General features: G+C 46.2%; 1 protein-coding gene across 3 annotated transcripts; it reads right to left on the bottom strand.

The window, feature by feature from the left end:
• Positions 1 to 3,193: 3,193 nt before the first annotated feature.
• On the bottom strand, positions 3,194 to 14,061 carry ap5b1 (adaptor related protein complex 5 subunit beta 1). Of its 3 annotated transcripts, none has more exons than XM_072478434.1 (3): positions 13,980 to 14,061; positions 7,981 to 8,131; positions 3,194 to 6,570 (listed from the first exon to the last, which is right to left on the bottom strand). In XM_072478434.1, the coding sequence occupies exons 2-3, from the start codon at positions 8,125 to 8,127 to the stop codon at positions 3,937 to 3,939; spliced, it is 2,781 nt and encodes a 926-aa protein (XP_072334535.1). In that variant the 5' UTR covers positions 8,128 to 8,131; positions 13,980 to 14,061; the 3' UTR covers positions 3,194 to 3,936. The 3 variants fall into 3 exon arrangements, with proteins under 3 accessions (XP_072334535.1, XP_072334537.1, XP_072334536.1); XM_072478436.1 differs by having other exon boundaries at positions 7,987 to 8,131; XM_072478435.1 differs by having other exon boundaries at positions 13,951 to 14,052.
• Positions 14,062 to 18,099: the final 4,038 nt, after the last annotated feature.

Here is an 18,099-nt window from a genome sequence, read left to right as displayed (position 1 = left end):
CTTTAAACGTAACTCTTGTAATTCCAGCCCATCACTTTCCGTGTTCTAGGTGCACGTCATAGCCCATATGTGTTTTGTCCTTCCAATACGTTCCTCTCCTGTTAAGGAATGGTTCAATGTAGGCTGTCCTTTCAAAAGCTCCCTAAACGTTTATCTGTACAGCAAATATTAGTGGGTTATTCAACTATTAAGGGCATCGCTCCAGGTCCAATTCTGACCTCGCCCAAAAATCATGCACCTAGGGCTTTGTTGTCAGGGAGCCTCAAGATGTTGGTCTTGATTGAAACTTATTAGGAACGTCTGATATACTCCTCAATTCAATAAGTGAGCTGAGGGTCATGGTTGACACCAACTTCAGTCTGGATGACAAAGGTGCATTTATACAGTGCATTTAAAGCAGTAAATCGTCCCAAGGTGCTCTACAGAAGAGTGATCAAGATTGTCAGCCAAACGTGATGTTAGGAAAAATGACAAAAAGCTTGATCAAGGAGGTAGATTTAATGAGCATCTTACAGATGGAGAGGCGGAGGGGTTCAAGGAGGAATTCGAAAACTTGGGGCCTAAACAGCTAAAGGTGCAGGAAAAGGAGTGAGGGATGTCCAAAGGGCCAGATTTAGAGGAACTGAGATTTTTCAGAGGGGTGCAGGGTTGGAGATGGTACAGAGATGGGGAGTTACTAGGCCATGGAGCGATGTGAACATACGGATAACATTTTTAAAATCAAGGCTTTATTAGATTCTGAGCCGATGTAGATCAGCAAGAACAGCACTGTGGATGGATGGATCTACACCGCATGGACCGCAGCTGTTCAAGAAAGTGACTCACCACCACCTTCTCAAAGGCATTTAGGAATGGGCAATAAAAATGCTGCCTTATGCAGCGACACCCAGGTCCTGGCAAATAATAAAACAAATGGACTTGTACGTGTTAATATCCAGTCAGAGTTTTAGATAAGCATAACTTTATGGAGTGTGGGAAACGTTACACTAACCAAGGGAGTGGTGCAATTATTGACTCTAGAGATGACAAAGGGATGGGCTAAAAACGGGGAGGCTCAAGAGGCTAGAATTAGAGGTACGCAGATATCTCGGAGGGTTGTGGGGCCCTGAGAAGATTGCAAATTGAGGGGGGTGGGGGCAAGGCCATGGAGAGATTTGAAAAAAAAACACGAAAACTTTAAGAAGTCTTCCTTCATCGGAAACCAGTGTAGGTTAGCGAGCACAGGGGTGAATAGGACTTGGCACAGGTTAGGACTTGGCAGCAGAGCTTTGGATTACCTCCAGTTTAGGGAGGGCAGAATGTGGGAGGCCAGCCAGGTGTGCATTGGAATACTCTAGTCGAGAGGTAACAAGGGCACAGATGAAGGTTTCAGCAGCAGACGAACCGAGGCAGAGCTGGGATGTGGGTAACTTTATGCAAGTGGAGAGAGGCAGTCTCGCTGCTGACCCCGGGAGACAAATATTACACCAAAATGCAATATTTGTCTAGTTCAATCTCAGAAAGTTGCTAGGGAGGGGGATGGAATCACGACGTGGGAAAGGATTGTGTAGCAGACGCCATTTAAATGAGCGAAAAGGCTTCTTCTCCAGACTTCTACTCATGGACCTGCATATTCCTTCACAACCCTCCCACTCCATCCTATAAGGAAGCCTTCAGCCGACATGTGGTGAGGTAAGAGGTGGTGGTGGCAGAAAGAGGGACTGGGGAAAAATCAAAATTCTGCACTGTATGCTCTATGTAATTTTATGAAAGAAAATTTAGGTTTGATTGGTAGTGGTTATGTACAATAATCCAGAGAAAATGAGTTCATCCCACTATGGCAATTTGAGAATATGAAATCAGTTTTAACAAATCTAGAAAGTTTTTTTGAAAAGCTAATGGTAAAAAGTGACCATGAAAGTACAGATTGGGTCACTAATGTCCTCTAGGAAAGGAAACCTATTCCCTTTATTCAAAGGCTGACATGTAACCATGCAACTCCAGTCCACCCCAAAGGTCAAAGGAAATACAACTCTGAACTGCCCTTTGAAATAATCTCGCAAGACTAGTATCAAAGCGCTGTGTGAGTGGCTCACGAAGGCAGCTCACCATCACTGCAGCAACTAAAAATGGGTTACAAATGCCAACGTTATCTGACAGCCAGAGAATGGATTTTTAAAAATAAAGTGCAGGACAAAAGACCCAAAGAGAAAGGTTAGTGAATTTGATCAGTTATCCTATAGGGAGGGACTGAATATTATACTTAAAAGTGAGTCGCAGATCAAGCTGTACCTTCAGGCTACAGACATTGAGGTTACAGAATGTAAGCGGGCGGCACGGTGGCACAATGGCTAGCACTGCTGCCTCACAGCTCCAGGGACCCGGGTTCAATTCCAGCCTTGGGTGACCGTCTGTGTGGAGTTTGTACTTTCTCCCCGTGTCTGTGTGGGTTTCCTCCCACAGTCAAAAGATGTGCAGGTTAGGTGTATTGGCCATGCTAAATTGCCCCTTAGTATCCAAAAGGTTAGGTGGGGTTATTGGGTTGCAGGGATAGGGTGGAGACGTGGACTTAAGTAGGGTGCTCTTTCCAACGGCAGACTCAATGGGCCGAATGGCCTCCTTATGTATTGTAGGGCTTCTATGAACGTAGTTCATGATGTTACCTCACTGTTCTAATTCAAACAGTGACCAACTGGAGTACATAAATTATCTTAGCTCAGGCTTCCTCCAACCATATATGAGAGGATTGATTCATTCTCTCCCCCCCCCCCCCCCCCCCACCCCCCCACCCCCCCCCCACCCCAGTAAGGTCACAGCAGAAACTTGGTGCTGTATTGCCTTCACCCTCTCTCAGCTGAATGCCCATGGACCCTGGGAAAAGTGAAGAGGCAGATTTAATTTCCAGTCCTTGATAACTTAGGGCAATCAGATAGCTGTCCGATGAGATGCCCAGAGTGAGAATTGAACAAGGCATTGTCACAGCAGGGAAGCCTGCAGTTATTTCATCCCTAAGGCTGCAAGTTTGCCAGCTCTTCAGTTTGGCTGTCTCACAAAGCTGGGGTGGGGATCATCCTTGTGATGCATTGTCGTCCTCTAGGTTTTGTGAACTGGGTTTATATACGTTTTACAGTCACCCTCTCAGAACAACATTTGTCTCCCGTCAGAACTCTAATTAGGATGCAAGGCAAAGGAAATACAACTATTCGAACATAAGTCATTTATAAAAATAATTTATTTGTTTCCCAGATACCACCAATCAAATCAGGTGAATTATTAAAAGAAAACTGCAAACGCAGGCGATCAAAAACTGATCAACTCACTTCAACAACTAATTTTCTCTGTTCCAACTGCACCCTTCTCTCTTGAAGGCATCATGTCCGCCTTACCACACTCCCACAGGCACCAGTTGCCCATCTGTACCTTGCCTAGAGGGTCATACATCACGTTTAAATCTGGACCGGAAGCACCAGCAAGCTATCCAATAGTGGAAGGCATCGCTTCCAACCTGGATCCTGTCCTCTGATTGTTACTCTAAATCTTCAGCTGGATGTCGCTGTATAGGGATAACCAAGTAGAAACATGGCCAATTTGATATTACCTAGTCTTAGGCTGCTCTTTGAAATGCTTGTACAATGGCCCAAGTTTGATTAACGCTGCCCAGGCAGGGCATTAAACTGGGACTATTGTGGTCTAAGCATTAATTTTCCCTGTATTTGCACCCTTTAGTTAGAGACCTTTAAGCGTGTTCACTTGTATTAAGCAAAACAGAATTGCATTCGCCTCAAGTGTCTCAACATGCTGCACCCACAGTGACTTACTGCAGACATCCTGGAAGGAAAACAATTCTATACTTTGAATAGGAAAGTTTGTATTCAAAATGGTACTGAAAAGAAGTAGTTAATCAGAACGCCTGGCTGCACTGTGCACAGGACAGCCTGGTTGCAACAGCCATTGGTCCTATTTTTGAGACGTTATGTCAATCAGGTAAGAATTAATGAATGGCAAAAGCTTCCAGTTATCAGTCACAATATCAACCTTCGCCATCCTGTCCAACTGCTCCACACTGAACAGAATGTTGGTTTGAGGGGGCAGAAACAGAAAGATTTTGTAAGACTCTGGGTCAGATTTCTGTGACACGACATATTTTTGAAAATGTAAGGTGACAAGTTCACTCAGAGGTCTTTGAGCTGTCTGAAAGCAAAAGCGACTAAGGGCAGACTGGCTGGAGTCAGCCTGCTCCAAGGATGTCCACAGCTGGTCAAAGAGACTGGCCTTGATCTTCGATGGCCAATTTGTTGGGACAGGAAGAGTCAGGAACAATCGGGAGAAACCAACATCGAGGGGCTCGAGTTGACTGCAGCACGTGCTGCCATCCTCCCTGGTAAAGATGGCACTTGTGTATAGAGTGATGGGAAATGGTAGGCGCGGCTTGAAAGGCAGAGAGAAAACGTGAGGCTCCCCATTGAAGAAGAGGCATGGTACGTAGAGATCACTCAGCGGTTCGTAGTGAGAGTTCCTCAGGTCAAAATGCAAGTGTATGGCGTAGACCCTGTGATGCTCAGGATCAACCCTCTCTGCAAAAGTCAAATGGAATTTCATCACAATTGTAGAAGCAAATCCAACAATACAGAACTGACCCAAGTATTTCTCCAGGTAATCTTCTTCATAGTCCAGTTCGCTGGTGTCTCCAGCAGCAGTGAGGTTGGGAGAGTGTTCTTCAGGAACGGGAATGAGCTTTAGTACCGGATGCTTGATTGGAAGTACGGAGATCGAGTGACCTGTGCTTTCAGACATGAGGGATGAGAGTGATCGCGTTTTTGCTCGACTGCAGTTCCCTGTCCCCTCTGCCACAATTCTGGCTAGCTTCTCATGGGAGAGACAGGTGAGTAGTGCATAATAGAAATGAGCATGATCCTGAATGTCAACATCTTGGAACTGGAGGTGGATGTGCTGCAGGAGATCCGCAAGGTCACTGAAGATGGGTTCCAGGTTTTGGTGGTGCAGAATGCTTCGGCACACGGCCAGGACTGCGTTACCCACTCGCCACTCACCCGACCTGCACATGTCAGAAACTCGAACAACATTCAGCAAAAACTGAACTGTCACCTTCTGCAAGATTGTAGTTTCTTTGGCCACTCTTGTGAGCACCCGGAGGTGCCACATCAGTTTATGAGGGGACAACTGCTTTGATGGGAGCTCCACGATCATCTTCTGCAAAGCCTCTGCCAATGAAACGGGCCATTTTGCATCTTCCAGGAGGTTTTGGGTGCTATTAATTAGATTGATCATGTGCGGAGCCAAGGTGCAATGCCTTTGGTACAGTTTGACCATATACTGGGTCAACTCTACCATAAACATTTCATTGTTATGGAAGTAGCCCACAAATATATACACCGCACGGAAAAATGTCACAGTGCGTTCTCGGCTTCCATTCACGTCCACCAGTTTGTATAAAGACATTAGGTAGTCAAAGATCTCAGCGAGTCCTCTGTCCTCCTCAGCATTCTCAACACACATGAGACTCACCAGGTTGAGACAAGACAGCATTGTGCTACTGTCATTAAATAGTGTGGGGAAAAGGCATGCCGCCATCTTTGGGGTGAACAAAATTGGTAGATTCTCTTCCAGGTTTGAGTTAATGGGCCGGTTTTCAGGGAAGTGAAGTAGGCAGTCCATGTAGAAGAGCTTGAGAGGATTGCTGAGCAGCGGGTGATGGGCCATGCAGACTAGACGCTTCAAAAGAAAGTTCTCGTCCTCAACAGTGAAAAGACTGTCAGTGAAGGTTGCCTTCATGTGCAGCATGGTGTGCAGCAAGCATATATCCATTGTCCCAAACAGACGCAGTAACTGGGATCTGAAAGTGGCCGGAGGAAGCGAGCGCACGAGAAGGACCACCTGGATTAATTCACGAAGCAATGCAGCTTGGGATACTGGAGTAAGGAGGAACGATTCCTCTAGCAGCAATGTCACGGAGGATTTCAACTCCTTTGTTTCGACGGTAGATGGGAGTGAGGAAAGACCGCTTGTTATGGTGACAGCTGATAAATCTTGCGCTTTGGCCATTACCTTCCATTTGATCTCCTCGTTCCTTGTCAACATCTCACGGATGGCGCCATCTGACACATTGCGCGACTGAGAGAGCGTGCGAATTGCATTTTTCAGCACTTGGCTGTACAGCAATGTGTAGGCCTGGTGCAGAGGAGTGACCTCCTTTTGCTGGAGGGTATGTAGAAGGTCCAGTTTCCGTGATAGGAGTCCGGGGTAGCACGTTTCAAATTCACGAAGGCAGTCGCACGCTACGGCCCGCAGAGGCCTAAAACCCCCACCGTATTTGCGATCGTTGGTGTCACACACTGCATCAAGCAGTTGTCTCATCAAATTTTTCAATACTTTCTCATTGCGGATCAGATGATCAGTGGCTATTACGATAGTGGTCACTGAAAGCAGCAGGTGGCATTTCAGATTTACTGACTTGGGTACAAAGGGCAGTTGTGAGTAGATGCTGAAGATGGACTCTGCTGCCCGTTCTGCCGCCTGGGAGTTGGTGAACAGCCATGTTGGAAACTCCTGAATAACCCCGAGAATCTGCTTCTGAAACGTAAAAAACAGAGAAAGATAATTTTAGAAACCAGAAACTCATATTTTTCCATCAAAGCGTACCAATCATTTTCAAACTCTCTGCCAAATTTCCATCAAAACTATCTTATTTTAAAATTGAAAAGCGGGACAGGCCACAACCTGGGATGAATTTAATCAAACAGAAGTGAGATAAACAAAGAGTCATTAATTAGATGATGCTAAAGTTGGCGTTCTGGAAGGATTCTGCAAAGGGTCAGATGTGACACCATTAGGTTTCGTGCTGAATGAGCTACTGCAGGAAACAGTGCGCAAAGACTCAATTTCAACACATTAGGGACACAGGAAGCAAGAAGAACATATGAGACAATATGCTGGATGCTTAGGCAGGACAAGTAATAAAACTACTAATTAACAGCTTGGGTTTAAAATCCTTGTAAGTAATTGGTCGAAGATCACTACAGGACAACAAAACACCCTTACAGGGGAGGCAGTGGCGTAGTGGTATTGTCAATGGACTAGTGATCCAGAGATCCAGAGTCATGCTCTGGGGACCCGGGTTCGAATCCCACCATGGCTGATGGTGAAATTTGAATTCAATAAAAATCTGGAACTAAAAGTCTAACGGTGACCTTGAAACCATTGTCGTAAAAGCTCATCTGGTTCACTAATGTCCTTTAGGGAAGGAAATCTGTCATCCTTACCCTGTCTGGCCTACATGTGACTCCAGATCCACAGCAATTTGGTTGACTCGGAAATGTCCTCAGGGATGACAATAAATGTTGGCCCAGCCAATGACGTCCACAACCCATGACCAAAAAGGACCTCAGATTAATGGCAATCAACCATGCCAGTATGATATGAAGTGTTTTATCATCCAGACAGAGTGACCTCTGGGAGCTACTAGGAATGGGATAAAATCTGATCTCTGGTCGATCGCAATGTTTCAACTCAACTGGAAACGCTTTGTTTTACAGCAAAAAGACATAAATGAAGAAGCGTCTCCCCGACAGCTCAATTGTTAATCATACAGCCCAGCAAGACGGTTGGATGCAACAGGGATGTCCCAGGTTCAATGCCTGGCCCATCCAGCATAAACTGACATCAATTAGTGCAACAAACAGGAGATAGAGTTCACTCTCCGTCTCGCTCCTTCCTGCAATTCCTGACAAAGGGTGTACACTGGGTGATGCCATGACTGGATTGAGCTATGGGGTCAAACAGTCTGTGGACCCTCAATCACTCCCTAGGCTGAGACAGGACAAGTGGAGTATCGGATGGCAAGCAGTGTTTATAAGAAGACATGAATTTTCAACATTTTGTGAGGAAACTTAAAGCACGAAAAGGGTGCTGCACTTCTAAGCTAATCAATGTGTACTCAATATACTGTAACTTTGACCCAACTAAGACAAGGTGGTGAAGCACCTTTACATTTTCACCAGTCTTCTCGTCTGTCAGGGCTCTCAGCAGATCACCTACGAAGTTCTGTGTTGTCGTACTTTCAAGGAAACCTGCCGGATTGGCATGGAATGCTGCTAACTTCTGGGCCCAATCATAATTAGACAATGCCATCGCCCTGGAATAAATGGAAGATAGAATAAGTTACAGAGTGAACATGATTTTTGTCCTCCCCCCACCTCCCCTTAGATGGTCAATTGGACTGCCAGGAAGTGGCAGTATTCATTACGACCCCAAGTCCTTCTCGATAGTTCTGTGGCATTGAGATTATTACCCAGTGCTAACAAGGCTTGATTAAGTAGATGGCCATCACTCATTCTCAGTACATGGAATAATGCTCACTCCCTAACCACACACCCATAAAGATGACTGCACTCCATCATCAGGGTTGTTTTAAGTTTGATTGTGATGGTTCACATATTGCACATCCTGGAGCCTTGGGTGGTTGGAAGGGGTGGGGGGAGGGCAATGTAACGGGGAAGTGCCTGTTTGCAGTGTGTTGCGTATATCTCAAGTTGCTGAAATAAACAGATCTTAATGCTTCGATTTAGAATTTATAAAAGGGACAACAGCACTGAAGTTCAGCACAGGCCCACAAATTGAAACCAGAGGGTAAGTGCCATTGGCGACTAGTGTGCTTGGATTTTGGGGGTGTCAAATTGGCTGTGAATGGACTGGGGTCAGATGTAGCTCAGTAAAGGTGGCAGCTTAAATACCACACCATAACTGAAACTCATGATAAGTGGCAATTTATCCTTGATCAGAAAAATGGTGGTAGTTGGACAGTACATTGCACTGCACTGGTTAAATAAAGAAATTCACTGGGAGCTTTAAGAGCTATGATGTATTTAATAATTTCCCCTCATAAGATCTGCTTGCCTCTGAAAAGATTCACTGTCCAGTTCCAAAAGTGAAGCACTGAGGGTTCATTCTAAAAGACGAGAACAGATTGTTTGAGAATGTCATGTTCAAGTACAAGCTGGCTTGTGTCCTGTATTGCACGGACTATAGTTAGGTCAGCTGCCTCGAAGGGATCCCACCCATAAAGTTAACCGTTTTTCCTCTCACTTTCAGATGTTGACTGAATTGCCTCTGCATTTCCAGCATTTTCTGTTCATTACATACCGGGCCAGTCTGAGAAATACATATCCCAAATGTTTTAACATTCACCACCATTATTTTGATACAATTCATTGTGAAGTGCTTTAGGGTGTTTCGGACATTTGATGAGGCATTATATATATATTATATATATATATATATATATATATATATATGAACACAAGCTCATTTTAATATTTGAGGAACTCCTGCAACTGAATCACAGGATCAAAACAAGCACCATCTAGTACATGGTGGCAGGAATTTGGATATGGCGACAGGCAGTCCTGCAAGGAAATTATTACAGGAATCCTGTTTATAAAAACTAGGATATCAAAGTTGGCCAGGGGCGCAATTCTTCTGTTAGCAATTCTGATAGAAAAGCCAATAACAACCTTCAAGGAGCTTCATAGGAGGATTAAGGAGCAAAATCTGACACCGAGCTATCTGTGGCACTTTTAGGGCAGGTGACCATAGGTTTTGTCAGAGATAGGTTTTAACAGTGCCTTAGAGGATGAAAGAGAGATCCAGAGATTTAGCTGGTACAAAAGTACACACACGCTTTGTGATATTGACTCCAATATTGCAAGGTTTTCTATGAAAAATGCAATCCCAATTAATATATCAATTAAAACCAGGCAATATGCCTCTAAAGGGAACTTGAATCATATCATAGGATCCCTACAGTGCAGGAGGTGGCCATTCGGCCCATCAAATCTGTACCGACACTTGGAAAAAGCACCCTACTTAAGCCCTCGCCTCCACCCTATCCTAGTAACCCTTCCTAACTTTTCATGGCAAATCCAAACAACAGGTACATCTTTAGACCGTGGGAGGAAACCGGAGCACCCGGAGGAAACCCACGCAGAGGAGAAAGTGCAAACTCCAAACCGACAATCACCCGAGACTGGAATTGAACCTAGGTCCCTGGAGCTGTGAGGCAGCATGCTAGCCACTGTGCTGCCCTTAATAAATAATTGACACGGAAACATTTGTTGGGTGAAGGGGAAAGAACAGGGAAGTTGGAGAGGTTGGATAGCTCTTTCAAATAGCCAACACAGCACAGTAGACCAAATTTCTCAATGCCGAATCCTATAGAAAAGCTTTTGCCATGGAAACTGGCAGGATGGGCTCTGACACTGTTGGTAAATGTTTTTTTTAATTTAGAGTACCCAATTACTTTTTCCCAATTAAGCGGCAATTTAGTGTGGCCAATCCATCTACCCTACATATCTTTGGGTTGTGGGGGTGAGATCCACACAGACACAGGGAGAATGTGCAAACTCCACATGAACAGTGACCAGTGGCCAGGATCGAACCCGGGTCCTCGGCGCCATGAGGCATAAGTGCTAACCACTGCACCCCCGTGCTGCCCTGGGTAAATGTTGGTAAATTCACCTCCTGCAATAGCACTAGGCAAGAAGGTCGCTGGTTTGACTGTGGTCCATGCAGAGTCTGTTGCTCTCAGCCAGTTTGGTAGTAAGGGCAGCTATAATTAGCCACAGATGAGAGGGAACTATGCAACCTGCCAGCATTCACCATCAAAGCCAACATATCCAAAATAGACACTTCAACAAGGTGCTGCAGAACATTGGGTTAGGAAGTTAACATCGCCAAGAGGGAGATTAGGTAACACAAATGAGAGTAAAGTCAATAAAGACATAATGCAATTATTGTTACCCAGTCAAACAGAAAGTAAACCAGCAAAGACAGCACTACATCGGTACCACCTCTTGTGCTTTCTTCTCAGTCTGTGCCCCAGGAAACCCTTTTGTGCCTTTGAGAAAACACATTACTCAATTGATTTGATTTTTTAATAATTTATTCTTTGATGGGATGTGGGTGTCATTGGCAAGGCCAACATTTGCTGCCAGGCTGTAATTGCCCTTGAATTGAGTACACTTGGCCATTTCAGAGGGCAGTTAAGAGTTAACTACATTGTTGTGGATCTGGAGTGACATGTCAACCAGATCCGGCAAGGACGGTAGATTTCCTTCCCTAAAGGACATCAGTGAACCAGATGGTTTTTTCAACAATCGATGATAGTTTCATGGTCACCATCACGGAGACTAGCTTCCAATTCCAGATCTATGAATTGAATTTAAATTCAACCAGCTTCCTTGGCGGGATTAGAGTCATAGAGTCTCATAGAAAGAGGCCCTTCAGCCCATTGTGTCTAAACCAGCCATCAAGCACCTATCTAGTTTAATCCCACCACTAAAACTGGTCGAATTTAAATTCCATGAATAAATCAGGAATCCTTATCCTGGGAGCATTAACCTGGGTCCCTGGATTACTAATCTTCACCACTGTCTCCCCCTTATGAATAAAGGCTGTAACAACCAGAATAAAACAATTTAAGGAAGAATCATTAAGCAAGGATACTGTCAGGTTTGCAGGCACTACAGAGTGGAATTAAAGGGGCAGGAGTTAAGTGGGGAAGATGACGGACAGTAGAGGGGATTGGACGCACAAGCGTCCAGTAAGGTTGGTAACGTGGAACGTCCGGGGACTGAATGGGCCAGTTAAAAGGTCACGCGTGTTCGCACACCTCAGGAACTTGAAAGCGGGGGTGGTCTTTTTGCAGGAGACACCTCTGTGTGAAGTGTGAAGGACCAGATTAGGTTAAGGAAAGGGTGGGTTGGGCAGGTTTTTCACTCGGGGTTTGATTCAAAATAGAGGGGTGAGGCGATTTTAATGAACAAATAAAATAGGATTCGTGAGTGCGAAGGAGGTGAGGGATCCAGGTGGGAGACATGTGATTGTGAACGGGGTATTAGAAGGGGCACCGGTAGTGTTGGTAAATGTGTATGCCCCAAATTGGGATAGTAAGAAGTCTTACAACACCAGGTTAAAGTCCAACAGGTTTGTTTCGATGTCACTAGCTTTCGGAGCGCTGCTCCTTCCTCAGGTGAATGAAGAGGTATGTTCCAGAAACACATATGTAGACAAATTCAAAGATGCCAAACAATGCTTGGAATGCGACCATTAGCAGGTGATTAAATCTTTACAGATCAAATTGGGATGGTATGGGTTTTAGGAGGGGGTTGCTGGCAGCAATCCCGGATTTGGCCACTCACCAGTTGATCATGGGAGGAGATTCTAACTGTGTCCTGGAGCCGAGGGTGGATAGATCGAGCCCCAGGTCGATAGGTAGGGTACGAATGGCAAGGGAGCTGGGGGGTTTATGGCGAGGATGGGTGTGGTGGATCCATGGCGCTTTCAGAACCCAGGGGGGAGTATTCCTTCTTTTCACACGTCTATAAGGTGTATTCGAGGATTGATTACTTTGTAGTGAGTCGGGAGACTTTGATTGGGGTGGAGGGGGCAGAGTATGCGGGGATAGTTATCTCGGACCACGCACCCCACTGGCTGGATATTCGGTTCAGTACGGGACGAGAGTAGAGGCCAGGGTAGAGGTTTGACTCAGGGTTGTTGGCGGATGGAGGTTTTTGTGATAAGGTGCGGTTGGCGATTAGGGATTATGTGGAGTTCAATCAGAATGGGGAGGTGTCGACGGGCATTTTTTGGGAAGCATTGAAGGCAGTGGTCCGGGGAGAAATTATCTCATTTACGGTTCGTGCAAATAAGGGAAGGACGGCGGAACATGACCGTTTAGTGAGCAAGATAGTGGAGGTGGACAGGGAATATTTGAGGGTGCCCACCGTGGAGGGATTGGCAAGTAGGAAAAAGTTGCAGGGGCAATTTGACAGGCTGACAACGGGGAGGGCGGTAGGGCAACTGTGTAGGACAAGTGGGGTGCAATACGAGTATGGGGAGAAGGCGAGCCGCATGCTGGCACACCAGCTGCGGAGGCAGGCTGCTTCCAGGAAAATATTGAAGATCCGGACTGGGGCTGGGGATGTGGTGTCAGAGCCAGGGAAGATAAATGAGGCATTTAGAGAGTATTACCAGGGACTTTATGAGGCAGACCCAGGAGAGGACGAGGACATGGGGCGGTTTCTGGACAAGCTGGAATTTCCCCAGGTGGCGGAAGCAAAGAGGCAGGCGTTGGAGGAGCCCCTGGGGCTGAGGGAGGTGCTGGATAGTATCGGAGTATGAAGTCGGGGAAGACCCCTGGGCTGGATGGGTACCCGGCAGAATTTTGTAAGGAATTTGCAGCGGACCTGGCACCACATCTGTTGGGGGCGTTTAATGAAGCACTGGAGAAGGGGGAGTTGCCAGAGACGATGAAGCAGGCAGTAATCACACTAATCCCCCAAAAAGGGAAGGATCCGGTGGAATGTGGGTCGTATTGACCCATATCACTATTGAACACGGATGTGAAAGCATTGGCTAAGTTGTTGGCGGGAAAGATGAAGGATTGTGTCCCGGGGTGGATGCAGAAGATCAAACAGGCTTCGTGAAGGGCAGGCACTTGCTATCTAAGCTCACACATGAAGAATGCCCACATGGGCAAGGTAAAGAACTACCAGCATCTATCGTGTTTTTCTCATTACTGGGAGACTCTAAAGCACTCTTAGAACCAATAATTATTTTTCATGAAAACTCACTCAGTTATGTCAGCAAATATTGCAACCAAGACAGAGCAAGGTCCCACGACAGCAAACCAGTTAAATGACCAGTTAAGCTGTCTTTGTTTGATGGGGAAATAGTGACCAGGCCACCAGAACCTCACAAGATAGCAGAAGTGGATCTTATGATCATAGAACGATTATAGCGCAGGAGGCCATTCAGCCCACAGCTGTGCTGGCCCCCCTGAAGGACCAACCTGCCGGGTGCCACTCCTCCCGCCTTCTCCCCACAACCCTACACATTCTCCTTTTGGGTAAAACACCCCGTAGAGCCCAGGCCCTCTCCCTCCAGAGCTTCTACCTCAACAACCCCGCGGACACTTTCCTCACCGTCCCGAGAAACGTCGCTCCGCTCAGCCCGAGTCACATGACACCTCCGCCGTCACAGAGCCCGATCGGATGTGACGGCATTGCGGAGCACTGCGGCTGAGTGCCGGCCCACTGGCCGGTTGGCGCCATCTTTGATGCGGGCGGAAGCGTCAGTGGCCTGACTCGAAGGCAGATATCTGTCACGCGTTGAATCATCCCTTTTGACAGAGTCATCCAGACTCAAAATGTTAGCTCCCTTCTCTCTCTCCACAGATTGCTGTCAGACCTGCTGGTATTTTCTTATTTTGAATCATCCTTGTTGATTTATAATTAAATATGTCCTCCAATGGATCTGGTTACCTCTTTGCAATTAAACTGAATAATACGAATGTCATGTTAAAGTGTATCTTTTTCCCATGTGAGATTAACTGTGGCGGTGTTTTGTAATTTAATTGGGCATTCCAAGTCGCTGTGGCAACGTGCACTTTTACATTCTAGTCTGGAGCTATATGGACAGTGACATGGCATAAGCTACATAATTTTTCCTAGTTGACCAGGAATCTCTCCTGCTCTTACTGCCTGCCATCGGCATGTTGGCAAGGTGATACTCCACCTGTTTGGCCACATTGTGAACCTACATTCCTCAGCTATCGGGTCCTAGGGTGAGACTCAAACTGGATTCTGGCTTATTACCCACTGTGCCACAAGACCTCAAGTTTAACTAAAGGATTTCAAATCTTTGCCACTATTTTTCTGTAAATAAAATTTGCTATTTCCATTTGACCTTTAACAATGGTTAAAGAGGACCACAATGGTTTGGTGAGCCATCCCAATGATCAACCTATAGGGTCATTATCACTTCCTTTGACTTGGAACCGTCCATAGACTAGTCTGATATGACTCCCAAGCCCCGACTTCATACATATCTGCCAATGCATTAAATCAAAAACGTTTGACTTTATTTACAAAATGTATCTTGGGTTTGAGACCCACTCAACTTCTCTTCCAGTCTTATGTTGAAAGCTCAGATAGATTTACAGTGAAATACACTGTGTCGAGGCATCGGGCCCCAACCAACTGAAGAGAGAGTGCGGAGAGAGAGGCCGGCCACTGACCACCCTGTTGTACCGCCTGACATGGTACGGGAACACTCAGTCAGCTCAGCTGAAGTGCACATCAACATGACTAGTTAGCAGGGCATCCAATCAGAGGCTACTTACTGCATTTGCTGCTGATAGGCTCCCACCCTAGGACTTGATGGCCAAGGAAGGTGCATTCGCAACTTGACCAAACAGGTTGAGTATCAACCAGCAAAATCCATTCCTTGGCAATGGCAGGCACTAAGAGCAGGAGAACCTCTTTGTCGGCCATGCTTGATGCGGAGCGTCGCCCCTCAAGCTATAAACCTCTGATGACAGGCAAGCAACCTGTCTCAGGGAAACCTTCACTGTAGGAACAGATGAAAAGTCTGCCTTGTGCACCACTATGGGCGGAGGAACAACAACAATCTTTCACCCTGTCTTCAAAATTAAGTCTCCTCAAATCTATCATCCCGACTACTATCACTTTGAAGCTCCTTCGGAAAGATGTTGTTTTATCATCCCACTGCTGTAAGGACCCTCATTTGGTACTGTTCCTGAGAATTGTCTTCAGACCAGCCTTATCCTATTGGCTCCAATAGATGCAATGCCGACACTGAATGACAAAAGCTTTTTATAATATTGATTGTTGGTATTACAGAATCACTGTCTGAAGTGGACATAAACTATGTCTTGTTGACACAGGTACTGCAGTTGAAATCTAGAATCCTCCCCACATTCCACTGATCCTTTCATGTGCCTCCTACATTCTGCCTCCAAGTGGACTCCCCCCCCCCCCCCCCCCCCCCGGGCCGGGACATTTACCTGCCCTTGATCTTTTCATTGAGAACGTCGACGGGACATTGGCCGTCTTAACTTTTCTGCCCCCCTAATCCATTCCAACCTCTCTCCTTCCGAACTTTCTGCTCTTCACTCTGTCATGTCAGGTCTAAGCCCGACTTTGTCATCAAACCTGCCGACAAAGTGGGTGCTGTTGGCGTCTGGCGCACTGACCTCTACCTCGCAGAGACTGAGCGCCAACTCTCAAATACTTCCTCTTACCTCCCCCTGGACCATAACCAGACCACTGAACATCAAGCCATTATCTCCAACACCATTAGCGACCCCATTTCTTCCGGGTGGCTTCCAACCTCATAGTCTCCCAACCCCGGACAGCCCGCTTTTACCTACTGTAGCCACCTGGGTTGGCCACTTCCCGACTTAAAATGGATATCCGCAAAGAATGCAGGGAAATTCAGTCAAGCCAGGAAAAACTAGCAGGTGCAAAGTTTCCTGTGTATTAGAACTTGCAGAAACACAGACAGCACTGAAACTAGCAACCGTCCGCATATTAATGAGCGATCTCCGGGAACAATTGAAACATTTAAGGTGAAAAAGGCCAAGCCAGACTCCTCGGCGCCAGCAGGAGCCAAGACAAAGGAAAGCCAACGGACACTCAGGAACCGCCCAGTGATCAGGGAACGGCTCCAGTATTGGAGAAGTCGATCCAAGTGGTCGGAACGTAGTCCAATCAGTTGGAACCAGATACGGGGTCCGCCCTAAATGGAGCAAAGCCCCTGAGGACTATAAAGTAGAGTCCCCAAGTTCAATTCATCCTTCTTGGCACGGTCACTCAGCAGCTCGAAAGAACCCTTGACAGTGACCTGCCTAGCTGCCGCATCAACCAAGTAAGTCTCCAGTCAACGCACGCTACGAGATAGGCGCTCGTAGCTACCAGTCTATACCAGCTTTGTATCCTGCAGACTCAGAATCGAATGAAAGGCCATTTGTTCCCCTGACCTGGTGGGCCAGTTCCAAAGCTAAGCCTAGGCCTTTTAGTGTTAGAGATAGTCTAGTAAGTAGAGTTTATGCATGAGTAGTGATTGACTGTGTATAATAAATGTGTTTTGATTTGAATCTTACTAACTGGTGTATTGAGTTATTGATCAGCACTTGAACTTGAACCTCGTGGTGGTATCATAAAGATACCTGGCGACTCTAGAGCAAAGGTTATAGAAACAGAGCAAATTAAGTAAAGACACAACGAGCAACATTTAAGAGCCAACCAAAAGTTAGCAACATTTACTGGCGACTCCGCCGGGACCCGACTTAGAAGTGGCCTAACCACTCTGGGAGAACCCAAAAATTTGAATTGAGAATCCAATTGGGAACACAAAAACCACAAGTGTTCAAGCAGTTCTGATCAATCCTCATAATTTGGAAGCGTGTTAATGCATGCGTAACTAACAGGGCTATAAGGTTAAACTGATGGATTTTTGTTGCGAAAAACTGGCGGGAGTTTGTATTCCGGAAAATAGCGAACGCCATACCCGTGTTTACAGCACCGGCTTAGTACCCCTCGTTCAAAATTTTAAAAGAGAGCATTCAGATAGGAAAAATGGCAATGAAGGCAATGGAACGCCTTATGAACCCCCATGAATTCGAGGTTGCAGCGGCCAGCAATAGAGTAGGACAGTGTCCCGTTTGGGAAGAAGAGATCAGAAAATATCTCAAAGAGAAAGGATGGCCCCCTTGGAGTGAATTCTGTGATAATGAGGAAACAGGACCCGGGAGTATAGAACATACTTGGTGGGAGAACCTGTCAGAGATCCATAAGAAAAGCTCAGGGAAAGCTCGCAAGCTGATGGCAATCGTGTCCTGTCTGGCACAATTGCGAGGCACAGATGAGGTCGTTCGGACGCTCTGCAAAGAGATAGAAGAGGGACATCGAATGAGCAAGGTCGATGTTAGTGAGATCGAGAGAGAGAATATAGAATTAAGAAGGAAGTTGGCAGCAAAGGACGGGGAGGTGGATGATGCCAAGGGGGCACACCAGTCTTGTCTAGTGCATCTGAGCAGCTTCCAAACCCAATACGAAAAGGCCTATCAGGACACTCAATGTGCAGTCCTGGTAAGAGAAGAGACAGAGAAACAGGTAGAGGCATTGCAAAGGCAGTGCAGCGATCTAAAAGCAGCGTTAAGAGTACTCCATGCTGCCACCACGGAGCACAGACAAAGCTCAGTGGATCATGCGAAATGCCGGAAGCATATTGCGGAACTGC

Source organism: Scyliorhinus torazame, chromosome 16 (assembly GCF_047496885.1).
Source record: "Scyliorhinus torazame isolate Kashiwa2021f chromosome 16, sScyTor2.1, whole genome shotgun sequence".
NCBI lineage: Eukaryota > Metazoa > Chordata > Chondrichthyes > Carcharhiniformes > Scyliorhinidae > Scyliorhinus > Scyliorhinus torazame.
The sequence above is the reverse complement of the archived record's forward strand: the minus strand, read 5'-3'. Positions and strand labels throughout refer to the sequence as shown.